Source organism: Bombina bombina, chromosome 5, assembly GCF_027579735.1.
Source record: "Bombina bombina isolate aBomBom1 chromosome 5, aBomBom1.pri, whole genome shotgun sequence".
Lineage (NCBI taxonomy): Eukaryota > Metazoa > Chordata > Amphibia > Anura > Bombinatoridae > Bombina > Bombina bombina.
The window spans coordinates 921,479,783-921,502,917 of record NC_069503.1 but is presented as its reverse complement, the minus strand read 5'-3'; the positions used below and the strand labels follow the sequence as shown (position 1 = coordinate 921,502,917).

The 23,135-nt window shown below is 43.1% G+C and overlaps 1 protein-coding gene across 1 annotated transcript in view; it reads left to right on the top strand.

Annotated features, from left to right (window-relative positions):
* MYBL1 (MYB proto-oncogene like 1) overlaps positions 1–23,135 on the top strand; it is a 397,408-nt gene that overhangs the window by 309,191 nt on the left and 65,082 nt on the right. Inside the window, exon 12 of the mRNA XM_053715092.1 lies at positions 153–261. Within this exon, the coding sequence (XP_053571067.1) occupies positions 153–261 (109 nt within the window). The remainder of the gene's footprint in view (positions 1–152; positions 262–23,135) is intronic.

Here is a 23,135-nt window from a genome sequence, read left to right as displayed (position 1 = left end):
TGTTGACATGTTTCCCTTTAAATAACTTTAACTAAGGTCTGTACTTGTGAAAGTTTGTTTCAATGCATTAAAATAGTAATACGCTTTTCATATGTGAATTAGATGTATCTTTTCTATTTAAGAATGTAATATTATTTTTTTGTAAGATTTAGGACACCTACTACAAAAAGATCATTACTAGGATCAATGCCAAGAACACCAACCCCTTTTAAAAATGCCCTTGCTGCACAAGAAAGAAAATATGGACCCCTAAAAGTAGTGGTATGTATGTGAAGAAAACCAAGTTTAACTGTTAATCCATTTCTATTTATATTATTGCAGGCTATGTATTGTTTAGTTTCATAATTACAATGTCCTCGTTCCATAGTAGAAGCAAATTCACAGGTGACTAATGAGGCTTCTCCTCCAAGATAATGGACAGAAAAAGTTATAACGTACTTCTAAGCATGTTTGTTGTCCAGTTTAATTTCCCCAAAACAACAGGGCTCTAGTTTCTTTTAATGAACAAGGATACCCACTAGAAAGGTTACCACCAGCCTTGGCCCATTACACCCAAGGCTTTTACGGTATCTTAGCACTGTTATCTCTACTCTTAATTTTTCAAAACACATTATCCTCAGGTATAGTACTCCAGGACTGGTGTATAGTAGATGTTGTGCCACTTTTTAAAAAAGGGAAGCAGGGCTGATCCAGGAAGCTATAGACCAGTTAGTCTGACATCAATAATGGGGAAGATACTTGATGGGATTATATTGATGAGTTTATTCGTGTAAACAAAATTATGAGTTCAAATCAGCATGGTTTTATGAGAAATAGATCATGTCAAACTAATATAATTCTATGAGGAAGTAAGTAAATATTTAGATAAAGGGGAATCAGTTGATATGATATACTTGTAGTTTGCAAAGGCGTTTGATACAGTGCGACATAAGAGATCAATGTACAAAATTAGGGGACTAGGAAATGTTAGCTCATGAATAAATAGCTGTATAAAAGAGCAAAGAATAGTATTAAATGGATTATACTCAGATTGGACAAAGGTAATCGGTGGAGTCCCCCAGGAATTAGTTCTGGGCCCTTTTATTTTTTATATTTTTTTTTTAATGGCTTGGAGAAAGGATTAAATAGCAACATCTCTATTTTTCCAGATGATACAAAGTTGAGTACAGTCATTAGGTCAGTGCAGCATGAAAACAAAATGTATGCTTACCTGATGAATTATTTTCTTTCCTGGCATGGAGAGTCCACGATTCCGTTAATTACCGTTGGGAAATTCACCACCTGGCCACCAGGAGGAGTCAAAAAACACCCCAGCCAGAGCTTAAGTATCCTCCCACTACCCATACTCCCCCAGTCATACAACCGAGGGAATAAGGAAAAGGTAGGAGAACACTAGAGGTATATAGGTGCCTGAAGGTTAGAAAAATTAAATGCCGCCTAAAGAATATCAGGGCGGGTTGTGGACTCTCCATGCCAGGAAAGAAAAGAATTTATCAGTTAAGCATAAATTTTGTTTCCTTTCCAATGGCATGGAGAGTCCACAATTCCATTCATTACTGTTGGGAAACCAATACCCAAGCTATCGAGGACACAGAATGGATAGGGAGGGAAAACTAAAGACAGGCAGACCTAAACTGAAGACACCACCACTTGAAGAATCTTTCTCTCAAAAGAAGCCTCAGCTGAGGCAAAAACATCAAACTTGTAATATTTTTAAAAAGTATGTAAAGAGAACTGAGTAGCCGCCTTACAGATTTGTTCCATGGATGCTTAGTCCTTAAAAGCCCAAGAAGAAGACACAGCATGGATGAGTCGTAATCCTCTCAGGAGGTTGCTGTCCAGCTTCCTAATAAGCCAAACGAATGACACTCCTCAGCCAAAAGGAAAGAGTAGTTGCAGTGGCTTTTTGACCCTTGCACTTGCCTGGGTACACCACGAACAAGGCAAAAGACTGTCTAAAATCCTTGGTAGCCTGGAGGAGAACTTTAAGGCACACACCACATCCAGGTTGTGCAACAAACGTTCCTTCTAAAAAGAAGGATTAGGACAAAAGGAAGGAACTACGATCTCCTGATTGATATTGCAGTCAGAGACCACATTAGGAAAAAATCCCAATTTGGTGCAAAGAACAGCCTTATCCACATGAAAAGTAAGATAAGGGGGATCACACTGTAAGGCAGATAAATTTAAAACTCTACGAGCAGAGGAAATAGCCATCAAAAACAAAACTTTCCAAGATAAGTTTAATATTAACCGAATGCATAGGCTCAAACGGAGCCCCTTGAACACGAAGAACTAAATTAAGGCTCTAAGGATGAGCAACAGATTTAAACACAGGCCTGATTCTGACAAGGGTCTGAACAAAAGACTCAACGTCCGGAAGATTAGGTAACTTCTTGTGTAGCAAATCTGAAAGGGCAGAGATCTGTCCCTTTAAGTAACTAGCTGACAAAACTTTCTCCAAACTCTCTTGGAGAAACAACAGAATGCGAGGAAATCTCACCTTGTGCCAAGGGAAACCTCAAGACTCGCTCCAGGAGAGATAGGTGCGCCAGACCTTCTGGTACATCTGATGTGTCACAGGCTAACAAGCCTGAATCAGAGTGTCAATGACCCTATCTGAAAACCCTCTTTTAGACAGGAGTAAGCATTCAATCTCCACGCAGTCAGCCTCAGAGAATCTACTTCGATGAAGTAACGAGCCTTGAAATAGAAGGTCAGAGGCAACCTCCATAGAAGAGAGGATGACATCTTCTTCACCAGATCTGCAAACCAAGTCCTGCGAGGCCAAGCTGCAGCAATTAGTATCGCTGATGCCCACTCCTGTTTGATGCGAGCTATGACCCTGGGGAGAAGGGCAAATAGAGGGAACAGATAAATCAGACTGAAATCCCACAGAACCGCTAATGTGTCCACCAGCACCGCCTGAGGGTCCCTCGATCTGGACCTGTATCTGGGCAACTTGGTATTGAGGTGAGAAGCCATGCGGTCTATTTCCTGAACACCTCACCTGAGGGTTATTGTGGAGAACACCTCCAGATGAAGGGCCCACTCCCCTGGGTGGAAGGTCTGTCTGCTCAGATAGTCCACTTCCAAGTAATCTACTCCCGGGATATGAATGGCAAAATCTGACAATTGTGAGACTCTGCCTATTAAATTATGCAAGAGACTTCCTTCATGGCCTTGTACCTCCCTGATGGTTGATATAAGCCACAGAGGTTATGTTGTCTGATTTGAAATCTGATAAGTCAGACCAAAAGTTAGTTGAGGCCATGCTATCAGAGCATTGAAGATTGCTCTCAACTCTAGAATGTTTATAGGAAGGCTGGATTCCTCTGGCAACCAGGATCCCTGAGCTTTAAGTGACCCTAAACTGCTCCCCAGCCTGAGAGACTAGCATCCGTAGTCACAATCTCCCAAGATGGTCTCAAAAAGAACATGCCTTGGGCCAGATGATCCTGACAGAGCCACCAAAAGAGAGAGAGATCAGAATGATTGCCTTTCCATTGTCTGAGCATACATAGTTGAAGAGGTCTCAGATGTAAACGAGTGAAAGGAATAATGTCCATGGTCGCTACCATGTGACCAATCATTTGCATGCACTGAGCCACTGAAGGACTTGCAGAAGATTGAAGGGAAAGACAAGCAGAAAGAAGTTTGGATCGTCTCAGATCCGTTAAAAATATCTTCATGGACACTGTCTATGATTGTCCTTAAGAGTCAAACTCTGGTATTGGGAACCAGAGAACTCTTATCCAGATGTATCTTCCACCCATGAGAGCGAAGAAAAGACAAGAGAGAGTCTGTGTGAGATATTGCCAAATGAAAAGATGGAACCTGAACCAAGATAACGTCCAGTTACGGAGCCACAGCAATTCCCTGAGTCCTAGCTACCGCTAAAAGAGCCCCCAGCACCTTTGTAAAGATTCTGGGAACTGTGGCCAGACCCAAAGGGAGGGCTACAAAATGGAAGTGTTTGTCTAGAAAGACAAACCGCAGGAACTGAAAATGTTCTTTGTGAATCAGAACATGAAGGTGTGCGTCCTTCAGGTCTATGGTGGTCATGAACTGAACCTCCTGGACAAATGAAAGAATGGATCTGATAGGATAGAAGGTTCCCTCCTTCTTGGGTACGATTAAAGGGTTTGAATAAAAGCCTAAGCCCTGTACTGCAGGAGGAAGATAGGTCCATTACACAACTTAAGAATGCCTCTCTTTTCACTGCGTTTGAAGAGAGTCTTGATAGAAGGAATCTGTCTGTTGGAGGGCAAGACTTGAAACCTATTCTGTATCCCTGGGAGACAACGTCCACTGCCCAAGGGTCTGGGACGTCGCAAATCCAAGCTTCCTGGAACAAAGAAAGTCTGCCCCCTACAAGATCCGATCTTGGATAGGGGGCCGTCCCTTCATGTCGACTTATTGTCAGATGAGAGCTTTTGTTCTGTTTGTTCTTGTTCCAAGGTTGATTAGGCTTCCAGGAGCTCTTGGGCTGATCAGACTTGGAGGGAGCTGAGGATTTCTGTCCCTTGAAGTTGCGAAAAGGAACGGAAATTAGAGGGCTGCGACCCTTGGATTTAGTCTTCTTATCCTGTGAAAGAAAGGTACCATTACCAGAAAGCGATTGAGCTGAGCCGCAGGGCACTGCCGGTCCAGCAATTAGGGACGGGGATTGAGAAGAAAGTTAAGGCATGTCAAAGGCATCAGAGTCCTGAGAGGTACAGGGCTCTGAAGGGTTAAGTCTTTTAGAAACAGCAGACAAAGATTTAGATTTCTTTTACAAAGATATGACGAGTCCACGGATTTCATCCTTACTTGTGGGATATTAACCTCCTGCTAACAGGAAGTGGCAAAGAGCACCACAGCAGAGCTGTATATATAGCCCCTCCCCTTCCCCTCCACCCTCAGTACTTCTGTTTGCCTGTGTTATATTAGGAAGATATTGGAAAGTGAGGTGTTACTTTTAGTTTCTTCAATCAAGAAGTTTTTTATTTTAAATGGTACCGGTGCGTACTATTTTCCTCGGGGATATGGAAGAAGATTTCTGCCCTGAGGTTTGATGATCTTAGCATTTGTAACTAAGATCCACGCTGGTTCCCACAAGACTTCTGAAGGTAACCATGAGACATCTTCAGTGTGGAGACCGGTTTCATGCTACAAGCAGCATTAAGGTGTGTGCAGCCTTTTTTTCTGAGGAGACTTGGTGTATCAGAACTGGCTGGCATTATTTCCCTGTATGGGAATGGGGTAAGCAGTAAAACCTATTTTAATAAGAGGGGTGTTACTGGAGTGCCTATTTTATATTTATCATTAGTTGATATTTGGGCATTATGTGACATGGGAGACAATATAAAAAAACAATGTTTTATGTTTTTTATTTTTGGCACTTAAAACTTATTGGTTTTATGCTTGAGGGTTGTATTGTGTGTGTATTTTTACTTTAGTGCAAAACTGCATTTCCATGCGGTGTTTGGGCCTACTCTGACTTTTGACCATAAGGGGCATAGCCTATTTTGGCGCAATTTCTTCAGGCTTAGCAGCAGCAAACAGTAACTAGTAAGTATAAATAAAAACAGAGAAGCGCTCAACCTGGGAACGAACAATAGCATAATAGCTTGTTCTGTGGCTAGTTACCACCCTAGAAGCAGCCTCTTTTTGCTCAATATGTGCCTTTCACAGAGAAGAACTTTCCTGTAGCATATCAGTCTGATCCTGACTTAACAGTGCAGTCCAGCCCCGAAATACCAGGCAATCCCTCTCTGAACGAGAGAAACGGCAAAACCCCAGACGTACGTTTCGGCCTATTGTGGGCCTCGTCAGTGAGGTGCAGCCATATCCCTCTAGGCACACTGAGCAACGGGTCCACGTCTGGATTCCCGCATCACACTTAGGGAGACTTCCCCAAGTGTCATAATTTGCATAAATAAAAACAGAGAAGCGCTCAACCTGGGAACGAACAATAGCATAATAGCTTGTTCTGTGGCTAGTTACCACCCTAGAAGCAGCCTTCTCTTGTTAAGTGTATCCAGTCCACGGATCATCCATTACTTATGGGATATTAACTCCTCCCCAACAGGAAGTGCAAGAGGATTCACCCAGCAGAGCTGCTATATAGCTCCTCCCCTAACTGCCATTCCCAGTCATTCTCTTGCACCCAACGAATAGATAGGATGTGTGAGAGGACTGTGGTGATTATACTTAGTTTCATACCTTCAATCAAAAGTTTGTTATTTTATAATAGCACCGGAGTGTGTTATTCCTTCTCTGGTAGAATTTGAAGAAGAATCTACCTGAGTTTTTCTATGATTTTAGCCGGAGTAGTTAAGATCATATTGCTGTTTCTCGGCCATCTGAGGAGAGGTAAACTTCAGATCAGGGGACAGCGGGCAGATTAATCTGCAAAGAGGTATGTAGCAGCTTATTATTTTCTGACAATGGAATTGATGAGAAAATTCTGCCATACTGATATAATGTAAACTCAGCCTTAAATGCAGTAGCAGCAACTGGTATCAGGCTGTCATGTATGTATATTTTACACTTCAGTATTCTGGGGAATGGCACTTCACTGGAATTATACTGTATGCATAAAACTTTAGCCTAATTTGCAGGGACTAGCAACAGGCTTTTTAATAACACTCAATTTATTAATGTTAAACGTTTTTTGCTGGCATGTAAAATCGTTTAATTTTCTGAGGTACTGGGTGAAAAAATGTTTTGGGCACTATTTTTTTCCACTTGGCAGTCGTTTTATTTAATTTATGACAGTTTACTGATCTCTCTCACTGTTATGTGTGAGGGGGAGGGACCTTTTTTGGTGCTTTTGCTACGCATCAAAAAATTCAGTCAGAAGTTTATTGTCTTCCCTGCATGATCCGGTTCATCTCTACAGAACTCAGGGGTCTTCAAAACTTGTTTTGAGGGAGGTAATCACTCACAGCAGAGCTGTGAGATTGTAGTTGACTGTGATAAAAAAAAAACGTTTATTTCTGTATTTTTTTTTTTTTTTTTTCTGCTATCAGGGTTAGTTATCCTTTGCTAATGGGAGCAATCCTTTGCTAAAATTGTGTTTTTTACAAAGATTTGATGCTATAACTTTTCAGTTTATTAATTTTCAACTGTCATAACTTTTTCTGTGCTTCTTATAGGCACAGTACGTTTTCATATTATAGTAAATTACTTGAAAAGTATTTCCAAGTTGCTAGTTTATTTGCTAGTGTGTTAAACATGTCTGATTCAGAGGAAGATATCTGTGCTATATGTGCTAAAGCCAAAGTGGAGCCCAATAGAAATTTATGTACTAACTGTATTGATGCTACTTTAAATAAAAGTCAATCTGTACAAATTGAACATATTTCACCAAACAACGAGGGGAGAGTTATGCCGACTAACTCGCCTCACGTGTCAGTACCTGCATCTCCCGCTCGGGAGGTGCGTGATATTGTAGCGCCGAGTACATCTGGGCGGCCATTACAAATCACATTACAGGATATGGCTACTGTTATGACTGAAGTTTTGGCTAAATTACCAGAACTAAGAGGTAAGCGTGATCACTCTGGGGTGAGAACAGAGTGCGCTGATAATATTAGGGCCATGTCAGACACTGCGTCACAATTTGCAGAACATGAGGACGGAGAGCTTCATTCTGCGGGTGACGGTTCTGATCCAAACAAACTGGATTCAGATATTTCAAATTTTAAATTTAAGCTGGAAAACCTCCGTGTATTACTAGGGGAGGTGTTAGCGGCTCTGAATGATTGTAACACAGTTGCAATACCAGAGAAAATGTGTAGGTTGGATAAATATTTTGCGGTACCGGCGAGTACTGACGTTTTTCCTATACCTAAGAGACTTACTGAAATTGTTACTAAGGAGTGGGATAGACCCGGTGTGCCGTTCTCACCCCCTCCGATATTTAGAAAGATGTTTCCAATAGACGCCACCACACGGGACTTATGGCAAACGGTCCCTAAGGTGGAGGGAGCAGTTTCTACTTTAGCTAAGCGTACCACTATCCCGGTGGAGGATAGCTGTGCCTTTTCAGATCCAATGGATAAAAAGTTAGAGGGTTACCTTAAGAAAATGTTTGTTCAACAAGGTTTTATATTGCAACCTCTTGCATGCATTGCGCCTGTCACGGCTGCAGCAGCATTTTGGTTTGAGTCTCTGGAAGAGACACTTGAATCAGCTCCATTAGATGAGATTACACACAAGCTTAAAGCCCTTAAGTTAGCTAACTCATTTATTTCAGATGCTGTAGTACATTTAACTAAACTTACGGCTAAGAATTCCGGATTCGCCATTCAGGCACGCAGAGCACTGTGGCTAAAATCCTGGTCAGCTGACGTTACTTCTAAATCTAAATTGCTTAATATACCTTTCAAAGGGCAGACCTTATTCGGGCCCGGGTTGAAAGAAATTATCGCTGACATTACAGGAGGTAAAGGCCATGCCCTGCCTCAAGACAGAGCCAAACCTAAGGCTAGACAGTCTAATTTTCGTTCCTTTCGTAATTTCAAAGCAGGAGCAGCATCAACTTCCTCTGCACCAAAACAGGAAGGAGCTGTTGCTCGCTACAGACAAGGCTGGAGACCTAACCAGTCCTGGAACAAGGGCAAGCAGGCCAGGAAACCTGCTGCTGCCCCTAAGACAGCATGAATCGAGGGCCCCCGATCCGGGAACGGATCTAGTGGGGGGCAGACTTTCTCTCTTCGCCCAGGCTTGGGCAAGAGATGTCCAGGATCCCTGGGCGTTAGAGATCATATCTCAGGGATACCTTCTAGACTTCAAATTCTCTCCCCCAAGAGGGAGATTTCATCTGTCAAGGTTGTCAACAAACCAAATAAAGAAAGAGGCGTTTCTACGCTGCGTACAAGATCTTTTATTAATGGGAGTGATCCATCCGGTTCCGCGGTCGGAACAAGGACAAGGGTTTTACTCAAATCTGTTTGTGGTTCCCAAAAAAGAGGGAACTTTCAGGCCAATCTTGGATTTAAAGATCCTAAACAAATTCCTAAGAGTTCCATCGTTCAAAATGGAAACTATTCGGACAATTTTACCCATGATCCAAAAGGGTCAGTACATGACCACAGTGGATTTAAAGGATGCTTACCTTCACATACCGATTCACAAAGATCATTACCGGTATCTAAGGTTTGCCTTTCTAGACAGGCATTACCAGTTTGTAGCTCTTCCATTCGGATTGGCTACGGCTCCGAGAATCTTCACAAAGGTTCTGTGTGCTCTTCTGGCGGTACTAAGACCGCGAGGAATTGCGGTAGCTCCGTACCTAGACGACATTCTGATACAAGCTTCAAGCTTTCAAACTGCCAAGTCTCACACAGAGTTAGTACTGGCATTTCTAAGGTCGCATGGATGGAAGGTGAACGAAAAGAAGAGTTCTCTCTTTCCACTCACAAGAGTTCCCTTCTTGGGGACTCTTATAGATTCTGTAGAAATGAAGATTTACCTGACAGAAGACAGGTTAACAAAGCTTAAAAATGCATGCCGTGTCCTTCATTCCATTCAACACCCGTCAGTAGCTCAATGCATGGAGGTGATCGGCTTAATGGTAGCAGCAATGGACATAGTACCCTTTGCACGTCTACATCTCAGACCGCTGCAATTGTGCATGCTAAGTCAGTGGAATGGAGATTACTCAGACTTGTCCCCTACTCTGAATCTGGATCAAGAGACCAGAAATTCTCTTCTATGGTGGCTTTCTCGGCCACATCTGTCCAGGGGGATGCCATTCAGCAGGCCGGACTGGACAATTGTAACAACAGACGCCAGCCTACTAGGTTGGGGCGCTGTCTGGAATTCTCTGAAGGCTCAGGGACAATGGAATCAGGAGGAGAGTCTCCTACCAATAAACATTCTAGAATTGAGAGCAGTTCTCAATGCCCTTCTGGCTTGGCCCCAGTCAACAACTCGGGGGTTCATCAGGTTTCAGTCGGACAACATCACGACTGTAGCTTACATCAACCATCAGGGAGGGACAAGAAGCTCCCTAGCAATGATGGAAGTATCAAAGATAATTCGCTGGGCAGAGTCTCACTCTTGCCACCTGTCAGCAATCCACATCCCGGGAGTGGAGAACTGGGAGGCGGATTTCTGAAGTCGTCAGACTTTTCATCCGGGGGAGTGGGAACTTCATCCGGAGGTCTTTGCCCAAATACTTCGACGTTGGGGCAAACCAGAGATAGATCTCATGGCGTCTCGACAGAACGCCAAGCTTCCTCGTTACGGGTCCAGATCCAGGGATCCGGGAGCGGTTCTGATAGATGCTTTGACAGCACCTTGGACCTTCGGGATGGCTTATGTGTTTCCACCCTTCCCGATGCTTCCTCGATTGATTGCCAGAATCAAACAGGAGAGAGCATCAGTGATTCTAATAACGCCTGCATGGCCACGCAGGACTTGGTATGCAGATCTAGTGGACATGTCATCCTGTCCACCTTGGTCGCTACCTCTGAAACAGGACCTTCTGATCCAGGGTCCCTTCAAACATCAAAATCTAATTTTTTTTGCTCAATATGTGCCTTTCACAGAGAAGAACTTTCCTGTAGCATATCAGTCTGATCCTGACTTAACAGTGCAGTCCAGCCCCGAAATACCAGGCAATCCCTCTCTGAACGAGAGAAACGGCAAAACCCCAGACGTACGTTTCGGCCTATTGTGGGCCTCGTCAGTGAGGTGCAGCCATATCCCTCTAGGCACACTGAGCAACGGGTCCACGTCTGGATTCCCGCATCACACTTAGGGAGACTTCCCCAAGTGTCATAATTTGCATAAATAAAAACAGAGAAGCGCTCAACCTGGGAACGAACAATAGCATAATAGCTTGTTCTGTGGCTAGTTACCACCCTAGAAGCAGCCTCTTTTTGCTCAATATGTGCCTTTCACAGAGAAGAACTTTCCTGTAGCATATCAGTCTGATCCTGACTTAACAGTGCAGTCCAGCCCCGAAATACCAGGCAATCCCTCTCTGAACGAGAGAAACGGCAAAACCCCAGACGTACGTTTCGGCCTATTGTGGGCCTCGTCACTGAGGTGCAGCCATATCCCTCTAGGCACACTGAGCAACGGGTCCACGTCTGGATTCCCGCATCACACTTAGGGAGACTTCCCCAAGTGTCATAATTTCCATAAATAAAAACAGAGAAGCGCTCAACCTGGGAACGAATCATAGCATAATAGCTTGTTATGTGGCTAGTTACCACCCTAGAAGCAGCCTCTTTTTGCTCAATATGTGCCTTTCACAGAGAAGAACTTTCCTGTAGCATATCAGTCTGATCCTGACTTAACAGTGCAGTCCAGCCCCGAAATACCAGGCAATCCCTCTCTGAACGAGAGAAACGGCAAAAGCCCAGACGTACGTTTCGGCCTATTGTGGGCCTCGTCAGTGAGGTGCAGCCATATCCCTCCAGGCACACTGAGCAACGGGTCCACGTCTGGATTCCCGCATCACACTTAGGGAGACTTCCCCAAGTGTCATAATTTGCATAAATAAAAACAGAGAAGCGCTCAACCTGGGAACGAACAATAGCATAATAGCTTGTTCTGTGGCTAGTTACCACCCTAGAAGCAGCCTCTTTTTGCTCAATATGTGCCTTTCACAGAGAAGAACTTTCCTGTAGCATATCAGTCTGATCCTGACTTAACAGTGCAGTCCAGCCCCGAAATACCAGGCAATCCCTCTCTGAACGAGAGAGTAACTAGTAAGTACCTTGCAGGTAGGCGCCACAGCAGAGCTGTGGCGAAGTGCAGAGTGTATTTTTATCTATCTTTTGACTACATGTTGATATAAGTACTTCTAAAGCCTTATTTCTGCCCTTGCTTCTGGGTGCATTAATTTTTGGATTAACCAACGATATTAAGTTAAATTTGGGAATAATTTAACGTTTTTTGTGCATTTTGGAAAAATTGTTCACTTTTTCTTTTCTTAAAGGCACAGTACACGTTTTTTCTAATGTTTATTTTATGCTATAAATAAGTGTTTAAACGACTTTTGTGGTATTACTAGTCTGTTCAACATGTCTGACATTGAGGTTTCTCATTATTCTATGTGTTTAGAAGCTATTGTGTAACTTTTGTACTGAAAGGTTTACAATGTAAAAAGCATATTTTAAATAAAGTAAGTGTGCCTAGGGATGATTCTCAGTCTGAAGAGAATCAGGATATACCATCCAATTCTCCCCAAGTGTCACAACCTTTTATGCCCAGACAAGCGACGCCTAGTACTTCTAGTGCGTCTAATTCCTTTACTCTGCAGGAGATGGCTGCAGTTACAGAGGTATTGTCTAAATTACCAGTGATGCAGGGTAAATGCAGTAGGTCAAGTATTAATGTAAATACTGAATCCTCTGATGCTTTATTAGCTATTTCCGATGTTCCCTCACAGTGCTCTGAGTTGGGGATCAGGGAATTACTGTCTGAGGGTGAAATTTCTGATTCAGGGAATGTTTTGCCTCTGACAGATTCGGATGCTATGTCATTTAAATTTAAGCTTGAACACCTCCGCCTGTTGCTTAGGGAGGTTTTAGCGACTCAGGATGATTGTGATCCTATCCTCCAGAGAAATTCTGTAAACTGGATAAATATTTGGAAGTTCCTACTTACACTGATGTTTTTCCGGTTCCTAAGAGAATTTCGGAAATTATTAGTAAGGAATGGGATAGATCAGGTATACCGTTTTCTCCCTCTCCTAATTTTAAGAAAATGTTTCCTATGTCAGATACCATTCGGGACTCATGGCAAATGGTCCCTAAGGTAGCGGGAGCTATATATTCCCTAGCTAAGCGTACTACTATACCCATTGAGGATAGTTGTGCTTTCAAGGATCCTATAGATAAGAAATTAGAGGGTCTACTAAAGAAATTATTTGTTAATCAGGGATTTCTTTTACAACCTACGGCTTGCATTGTTCCAGTCTCTACTGCAGCAGCTTTTTGGTTTGAGGCTCTAGAGTCTCTTAAGGTTGAGACTCCATTAGATGACATTCTAGATAGAATTAAGGCTCTTAAGCTAGCTAATTCTTTTATTACTGATGCCACTTTTCAAATTGCTAAATTAGCGGCAAAAAATGCAGGATTTGCTATTTTAGCACGTAGAGCATTGTGGCTCAAATCTTGGTCTGCTGATGTGTCATCAAAACATAAGCTTTTAGCTATTCCCTTTAAAGGTAAGACCCTTTTTGGGCTAGAATTGAAGGAGATAATTTCTGATATTACAGGAGGTAAGGGCCATCCCCTACCTCAGGATAGGTCGGTCAAACTGAGGGGCAATCAGAATAATTTTCGTTTCGTTCGGAACTTTAAAGGAGAAACCCCTGCTTCTTCTTCCACAAAGCAGCATGAAGGGGTGGCCCCCGATCCGGGACCAGATCTAGTAGGATGCAGACTTTCTTTCTTTGCTCAGGCTTGGGCAAGAGATGTTCAGGATTCCTGGGCACTAGAAATAGTGACCCACGGTTATCAATTGGAATTCAAGGATTTTCTCCCAAGAGGGAGATTTCATCTTTCAAAATTATCTGCAAACCAGATAAAGAGAGGGGCGTTCTTACTCTATGTAAAATACCTTTTTTACTATGGGAGTAATCTGTCCTGTTCCAAAATTGGAACAGGGACAGGGGTTTTACTCAAACCTATTTGTGGTCCCCAAAAAAGAGGGAACGTTCAGACCCATTTTGGACCTCAAGTGTCTAAACTAATTTCTAAGAGTTCCATCATTCAAGATGGAGACAATTCGAACGATTTTGCCAATGATCCAGGAGGGTCAATATATGACTACCGTGGATTTGGTCAGTGGAATGGGGATTATGCGGATTTATCTCTAAAGATAATTTTGGATCAAGAGACAAGAAACTCTCTTCTTTGGTGGTTGTCGCCGGATCATCTGTCCCAGGCGACTTGTTTCCGCAGACCCTCGTGGGTGATAGTGACAACAGATGCCAGCCTTCTGGGCTGGGGTGCAGTTTGGGACTCCCTGAAGGCTCAAGGTGTTTGGACTCAGGTGGACTCTCTTCTTCCAATCAATATTCTGGAACTGAGAGATATATTCAATGCGCTTCAGGCGTGGCCTCAGTTGGCTTTGGCCAAATTAATCAGATTCCAGTCGGACAACATAACGATTGTGGCATATGTCAATCAGGGGGAACAAGGAGTTCCTTAGCGATGATAGAAGTATCCAAGATAATCAGTTGCTCAGAGACCCACTCATGTCGTCTGTCAGCGATCTACATCCCAGGAGTAGAGAACTGGGAAGCAGATTTTCTAAGTAGACAGACTTTCATCCGGGGGAGTGGGAACTTCACCCGGAGGTATTTGCCTCATTGATTCTCAGATGGGGAGACCGGAATTGGATTTGATGGCATCTCATCAGAATGCCAAGCTTCCAAGATACGGATCCCGGTCAAGGGATCCTCAGGCCGAACTGATAGATGCCTTGGCACTACCTTGGTTGTTCAGCCTAGCTTATGTGTTTCCGCCGTTTCCTCTCCTCCCACGCGTGATTGCTCGAATCAAACAGGAGAGAGCTTCAGTGATCCTGATAGCGCCTGCATGGCCACGCAGGACTTGGTATGCGGATCTAGTGGACATGTCCTCTCTGCCACCGTGGAAACTTCCGTTGAGACAGGACCTTCTCATTCAAGGTCCTTTCCAACATCCAAATCTAATTTCTCTGCAACTGACTGTGATTCGCCTTATCTCATATTTCATTCTGATAAGGTGGTTTTACGTACCAAACCTGGGTTCCTTCCTAAGGTTGTTTCGAATAAGAATATTAATCAGGAAATTGTTGTTCCTTCCTTGTGTCCTAATCCTTCTTCTAAAAGAATTACGGCTCATTCTACTAGGGCTGTGGCTTCCACATGGGCTTTTAAAAACGATGCATCTGTGGAACAGATTTGTAAGGCTGCAACTTGGTCGTCCCTTCACACTTTTTCCAAATTTTCCAAATTTGATACTTTTGCTTCTTCTGAGGCTATCTTTGGGAGAAAGGTTCTTCAAGCAGTGGTGCCTTCCGTTTAGGTTCCTGTCTTGTCCCTCCCTTTCATCCATGTCCTATTGCTTTGGTATTGGTTTCCCACAAGTAAGGATGAAATCCGTGGACTCATCATATCTTTGTAAAAGAAAACTAAATTTATTCTTACCTGAGAAATTACTTTCTTTTACGATATGACAAGTCCACGGCCCACCCTGTTCTTTTTAAGACAGTTTTTCTTTATATTTTTTGTAAACTTCAGTCACCTCTGCACCTTTTAGCCTTTCCTTTTTCTCTTCCTATACCTTCGGCCGAATGACTGAGGGTGGAGGGAAAGGGGAGGGGCTATATATACAGCTCTGCTGTGGTGCTCTTTGCCACTTCCTGTTAGTAGGAGGTTAATATCCCACAAGTAAGGATGAAATCCGTGGACTCGTCATATAGTAAAAGATATTGTAATTTATCAGGTAAGCATAAATTTAGTTTTTTTAGACTTTGACTACAACATGGAAGACAAGCAGGAGGAACAAAGCTGTGCAGGTGGTACCACATGAGCCTCCTCACAACATAAACATTTATCCCCCAATGGTAAAGAAACATTTCCTCCCAAATCAACTCTGTCCTCCATGGTGAGAATAAGCTCCCACAGATAAATGAGAAAATTCCTCTAATAGATTGTATTTAAATTTATTTTGAATAATTTAAAAAATAATTAGTGGCACATATATACACTCTAGCAATGACTGGCTGTGTTCTTACCATCCCACCTTTAGACTGTACACTGCTCAGCCTGCAAAAGTCTTCACGCAGGCGATCCCTGTCAGAAAATGAGGCTCCGGAGACGGCTTCAAACAAAAATCTTCACCTGACAAAATTTCTCCTACGCAGAGTAAATTCCAAGCAGTACAACGGTCCGCATAAAAATGGACCAAAATATAAGCACTACTCCTATAATAAGTTCCCACATGACAAGGAGAGGGAATTATTATACATATCAAGCCACTAGCCACAATAACATATAATGTAATATACAATGTTAACCCATGAGTATCTATAAGATAAATGCCCTGACAGCCTTATCCCTTGCTGGATATGATCCTAAGAAGGAATCTATCAGCTTTAGTGCACATTATCCTACCAATAGTACTGCCCAATAATGAAATAACCCTTAAATTAAGGGAACATTAAAAAGTCCCCAGGCTCAGGAAAATATTGGAGATTCAACTCCCTTTCTAGTGTCCTCCTATGTCCTGTTATAAGGAAAAGACACTTACCTTATGAGTCTCTGCTGTGGGGCAGACACAGCCCTCCCAGTCTGACGGCTTCATCCAGATTTTTGCCAGGGACCTGAGGAGAAAGGAAAGCAGTGTAAGCTTAACACTGGTTGTCTGTTGGGGGTGTTTACACAGATTGCTGGAAAGAAGACAGAGAAGTTCCCTGCAACCTCCAGCAGCTAACAGCTACCAATACTCTTACTAAGAGGTTTACATGGACACAGCATTAACCCCAGTCCTATCTTGAAGGGAATCTACCCATTTAAGGACTTTAGAACACCATCTTCACCTCCTAGTTACAGAGTCAAAGAATGACTGGGGAGAATGGGTATTGGGAGGATACTTAAGCTCTGGCTGGGGTGTTATTTGCCTCATCCTCGTGGCCAGGCAGTGAATTTCATATCAGTAATTAATGGAATCGTGTACTCTCCATGCCATTGGAAAGAAATTGCTTTAAAAAATAATCTACAAAAATTAGAAGAATGGACAGGTAAATGGAAAATTCTATTTAATACTGGAAAATGCAAGGTTCTACATTTTGGAAGAAAAGAAATAAGCAAACAAACCTTTTTTTTAAATAGAACTAGACTTAGCATAACAGAGGAGGAAAGGGATTTGGGAGTAGTAATAGATGATAAGCTAAAGATGGGTGCACAATGCAGGACAGTGGCTTATAAGGCTAAGAAGATACTAGCATGTATTAAGAGGCATTGAATCAAGGATGGGAAGCATGTAGATCCCTAGTAGGACCTCACCTTGAGTATGTAGTGCAGTTCTGGGGACCAATCTCAAAAAAAGGCATTGTAGACTTAGAAAAAGTTCAGAGAAGGGCCACAAAACTAATAAGGGGAATGAAGAATTTAAGCTATGAGAAGAGGCTAGCCAAACGGTTCTGTTTTCTCAAGACCTATATATAGAGATGGCGGAAGCTTGCTTATGTGTTGTGCAGTGGGGATCTTTGAGGAATCCAGTTCAACATACATGTTCATTTTGTTGTGATTATGGCAGAGCACACAGTGGATGGAGGTAATGGTGAGTGCTGATCTATTTGGACTTTTTGGACTTTTATTTATATATATATATATATATATATATATATATATATATATATATATATATATATATATATATATACATACATACACATACACACACACACTTATTTGGACATGTATATGTATCTTTATATACAATTTAGCCATTTGCTGTTAAATACCTTGTCATATACCATATATCTTTACACCCTTATAACTTTTTTGTTTAACCCCTTCATGACCAGACCACTTTTCAATTTGTTGACCATCTGGGACCAAGGCTATTTTTGCATTTCTGCAGTGTTTGTGTTTAGCTGTAATTTTCCTCTTACTCCTTTACTGTACCCACACATATTATATATCGTTTCTCCAACATTGGTGTGTCCGGTCCACGGCGTCATCCTTACTTGTGGGATATCTCTTCCCCAACAGGAAATGGCAAAGAGTCCCAGCAAAGCTGGCCATATAGTCCCTCCTAGGCTCCGCCCACCCCAGTCATTCTCTTTGCCGTTGCACAGGCAACATCTCCACGGAGATGGTTAAGAGTTTTTTGGTGTTTAAATGTAGTTTTTATTCTTCTATCAAGTGTTTGTTATTTTAAAATAGTGCTGGTATGTACTATTTACTCTGAAACAGAAAAGGATGAAGATTTCTGTTTGTGAGAGGAAGATGATTTTAGCAGACAGTAACTAAAATCGATTGCTGTTTCCACATAGGACTGTTGAGATGAAGTAACTTCAGTTGGGGGAAACAGTTAGCAGACTTTTCTGCTTAAGGTATGACTAGCCATATTTCTAACAAGACCATGTAATGCTGGAAGGCTGTCATTTCCCCTCATGGGGACCGGTAAGCCATTTTCTTAGTCATTACTGCGCAGTTGTTTTTTGAGAGCAGGGCATGCAGATGCATGTGTGAGGATCTGAAATTTGCTGGAAAAGCTTCTAGAAGGCGTCAATTGGTATCGTTTTCCCCTCTGGGCTTGGTTGGGTCTCAGCAAAGGCTATAGCTGGGACTGTATAGGGGTTAAATTTGTAAACGGCTCCGGTTCCGTTATTTTAAGGGTTAAAGCCCTCACATTTGGTGTGCAATACTCTTAATGCTTTAAGACACTGTGGTGAAATTTTGGTAATTTTTGAACAATTCCTTCATACTTTTTCACATACTCAGTAATAAAGTGTTTTCTGTTTAAAATTTAAAGAGACAGTGACGCTTTTGTTTTAAAAAGTTTTTTGTGCTTTGTTGACAAGTTTAAGCCTGTTTAACATGTCTGTGCTTTCGGATAAGCTATGTTCTATATGTATGAAAGCCAATGTGTCTCCCCATTTAAATTTATGTGATAATTGTGCCATAGCGTCCAAACAAAGTAAGGACAGTACTGCCACAGATAATGAAATTGCCCAAGATGATTCCTCAGATGAGGGGAGTAAACATGATACTACATCATCTCCTACTGTGTCTACACCAGTTTTGCCCACACAGGAGGCCCCTAGTACATCTAGTGCGCCAATGCTTATTACCATGCAACAATTAACGGCTGTAATGGATAACTCCATAGCAAATATTTTATCCAAAATGCCTACTTATCAGAGAAAGCGCGATTGCTCTGTTTTAAACACTGAAGAGCAGGAGGGCGCTGATGATAATTGTTCTGTCATACCCTCACACCAATCTGAAGAGGCCATGAGGGAGGTTTTGTCAGATGGAGAAATTTCAGATTCAGGAAAAATTTCTCAACAAGCTGAACCTGATGTTGTGACATTTAAATTTAAATTAGAACATCTCCGCGCACTGCGTAAGGAGTTGTTATCTACTCTGGATGATTGTGACAACTTGGTCATTCCAGAGAAATTATGCAAGATGGACAAGTTCCTAGAGGTTCCAGTGCACCCCGACGCTTTTCCTATACCCAAGCGGGTGGCGGACATAGTAAATAAGGAGTGGGAAAAGCCCGGCATACCTTTTGTTCCCCCCCCTATATTTAAGAAATTATTTCCTATGGTCGACCCCAGAAAGGACTTATGGCAGACAGTCCCTAAGGTCGAGGGGGCAGTTTCTACTCTAAACAAACGCACTACTATTCCTATCGAAGATAGTTGTGCTTTCAAAGATCCTATGGATAAAAAATTGGAGGGTTTGCTTAAAAAGATTTTTGTACAGCAAGGTTACCTTCTACAACCCATTTCGTGCATTGTTCCTGTCACTACAGCAGCGTGGTTCTGGTTCGAGGAACTAGAAAACTCGCTTAGTAGAGAGACTCCATATGAGGAGGTTATGGACAGAGTTCACGCACTTAAGTTGGCTAACTCTTTTATTTTAGATGCCGCTTTGCAATTAGCTAGATTAGCGGCAAAAAATTCAGGGTTTGCTATCGTGCTTCCATAGCGCAGTGCATGGAAGTAGTAGGGTTGATGGTTGCAGCAATGGACACAGTTCCTTTTTCACGAATTCATCTAAGACCATTACAACTGTGCATGCTCAAACAGTGGAATGGGGACTATACAGACTTGTCTCCAATGATTCAAGTAGATCAGAAGACCAGAGATTCACTCCGTTGGTGGCTGACCCTGGACCATCTGTCCCAGGGAATGAGCTTCCGCAGACCAGAGTGGGTCATTGTCACGACCGACGCCAGTCTAGTGGGCTGGGGCGCGGTCTGGGAATCCCTGAAAACTCAGGGTCTATGGTCTCGGGAAGAGTCTCTTCTCCCGATAAACATTCTGGAACTGAGAGCGATATTCAATGCTCTCAGGGCTTGGCCTCAACTAGCAAAGGCCAGATTCATAAGGTTCCAATCAGACAACATGACGACCGTTGCGTATATCAATCATCAGGGGGGAACAAGGAGTTCCCTGGCGATGAAAGAAGTGACCAAAATAATTCAATAGGCGGAGGATCACTCCTGCCACCTGTCTGCGATCCACATCCCAGGTGTGGAAAACTGGGAGGCGGATTTTCTGAGTCGTCAGACATTCCATCCGGGGGAGTGGGAACTCCATCTGGAGATCTTTGCCCAAATAACTCAATTATGGGGCATTCCAAACATGGATCTGATGGCGTCTCGTCAGAACTTCAAGGTTCCTTGCTACGGGTCCAGATCCAGGGATCCCAAGGCGACTCTAGTAGATGCACTAGTAGCACCTTGTACCTTCAACCTAGCTTATGTATTTCCACCGTTTCCTCTCATTCCCAGGCTGGTAGCCAGGATCAATCAGGAGAGGGCCTCGGTGATCTTGATAGCTCCTGCGTGGCCACGCAGGACTTGGTATGCAGACCTGGTGAATATGTTATCGGTTCCACCATGGAAGCTACCTTTGAGACAGGACCTTCTTGTTCAGGGTCCATTCCAACATCCAAATCTGGTCTCCCTCCAGCTGACGGCTTGGAGATTGAACGCTTGATTCTATCGAAGCGTGGGTTTTCAGATTCTGTGATAGATACTCTGGTTCAGGCCAGAAAACCGGTAACTAGAAAGATTTACCATAAAATATGGAAAAGATATATCTGTTGGTGTGAATCCAAAGGATTCCCATGGAATAAGATAAAAATTCCTAAGATTCTCTCCTTTCTACAAGAAGGTTTGGAGAAAGGATTATCTGCAAGTTCTCTAAAGGGACAGATCTCTGCTTTATCTGTCTTACTACACAAAAGACTGGCAGCTGTGCCAGATGTTCAAGCATTTGTTCAGGCTCTGGTTAGGATCAAGCCTGTTTACAGACCTTTGACTCCTCCCTGGAGTCTAAATCTAGTTCTTTCAGTTCTTCAAGGGGTTCCGTTTGAACCTTTACATTCCATAGATATTAAGTTACTATCTTGGAAAGTTGCAATTTCTTCTGCTAGAAGAGTTTCAGAGTTATCTGCTCTGCAGTGTTCTCCGCCCTATCTGGTGTTCCATGCAGATAAGGTGGTTTTGCGTACTAAGCCTGGTTTTCTTCCTAAGGTTGTTTCTAACAAAAATATTAACCAGGAGATAGTTGTACCTTCTTTATGTCCAAATCCAGTTTCAAAGAAGGAACGTTTGTTACACAATTTGGACGTAGTCCGTGCTCTAAAATTCTATTTAGAGGCTACAAAAGATTTCAGACAAACATCTTCCTTGTTTGTTGTTTATTCTGGTAAAAGGAGAGGTCAAAAAGCGACTTCTACCTCTCTTTCCTTTTGGCTTAAAAGCATCATCCGATTGGCGACTTGGTATTCACTGCACACTTTTGCCAAATTTTACAAATTTGATACTTTTGCTTCTTCGGAGGCTATTTTTGGGAGAAAGGTTTTGCAAGCTGTGGTGCCTTCCGTTTAGGTAACCTGATTTGCTCCCTCCCTTCATCCGTGTCCTAAAGCTTTGGTATTGGTTCCCACAAGTAAGGATGACGCCGTGGACCGGACACACCAATGTTGGAGAAAACAGAATTTATGCTTACCTGATAAATTACTTTCTCCAACGGTGTGTCCGGTCCACGGCCCGCCCTGGTTTTTTAATCAGGTCTGATGAATTATTTTCTCTAACTACAGTCACCACGGTACCATATGGTTTCTCCTATATATATTTCCTCCTGTCCGTCGGTCGAATGACTGGGGTGGGCAGAGCCTAGGAGGGACTATATGGCCAGCTTTGCTGGGACTCTTTGCCATTTCCTGTTGGGGAAGAGATATCCCACAAGTAAGGATGACGCCGTGGACCGGACACACCGTTGGAGAAAGTAATTTATCAGGTAAGCATAAATTCTGTTTTTTCTCACCAATGAATGGACTTTCTAACGATACCATTATTTTCATCATCCTATATAATAAAAGGCCAAGTGTGTTTGTCCGAAGCTGTCATGCGCAGTAGAAACTGTGCGAGGACAAACACACTTGGCCTTCAAAGAGACTGACTTGGCTGGCATCTGGGACGACCGTGTGTGATGAGGGCGGGGCCGGGCATTTCGTGGGTGGGGCGGGCGTGACGTGGACGGGGCCGGGCGTGATGTGGGCGGGGCCTGGCGGATGTCAGAGAGAGAGAGCTCAAAAAAAGAGGGGGGATAGAGAGAGAGCTCAAAAAAAGAGGGGGGATAGATGGAGCAAAAGAGGGGGGATAGAGAGAGCAAAAGAGAGGGAGAGAGAAAGCAAAGAGATAGGGGGAGGGAGAGCAAAAGAAAGTGGAGAGAGCAAAAGAAGGGAGATAGGGAGAGCAAAAGAGGGACAGGAAAAGAGATGGGGGAGAAAGGAGAGAGAGAGCAAAAGATGGGAGAGAAAGAAAGAGCAAAAGAGGGGAGAGAAAGAGAGAGTGCAAAAGAGGGGAGAGAAAGAGAGAGTGCAAAAGAGGGGAGAGAAAGAGAGAGTGCAAAAGAGGGGAGAGAAAGAGAGAGTGCAAAAGAGGGGAGAGAAAGAGAGAGTGCAAAAGAGGGGAGAGAAAGAGAGAGTGCAAAAGAGGGGAGAGAAAGAGAGTGCAAAAGAGAAGGGGGAAAGAGAGAGTGCAAAAGAGAGGGGAGAGACAGAGAGGGTGAGAGAGACAGCAAAAGAGAGGGGAGAGAGAGCGGGCAAAAGAAAGGGGGGAGAGAGAGAGAGCAAAATAGAGGGGAGAGAGCACACACAAAAGAGAGAGCAAAAGTGAGGGGGAGAGAGAGAGCAAAAGTGAGGGGGAGAGAGAGAGCAAAAGTGAGGGGGAGAGAGAGAGCAAAAGTGAGGGGGAGAGAGACGGCAAAAGTGAGGGGGAGAGAGACGGCAAAAGTGAGGGGGAGAGAGACAGCAAAAGTGAGGGGGAGAGAGACAGCAAAAGAAAGGGTAGAGAGAGCAAAAAGAGAGGGGGGAGAGAGAGAGCGCGCAAAAGAGGGGGGATAAAGACATGAAGAGAGACAGCAAAAGAGAGGGGAGA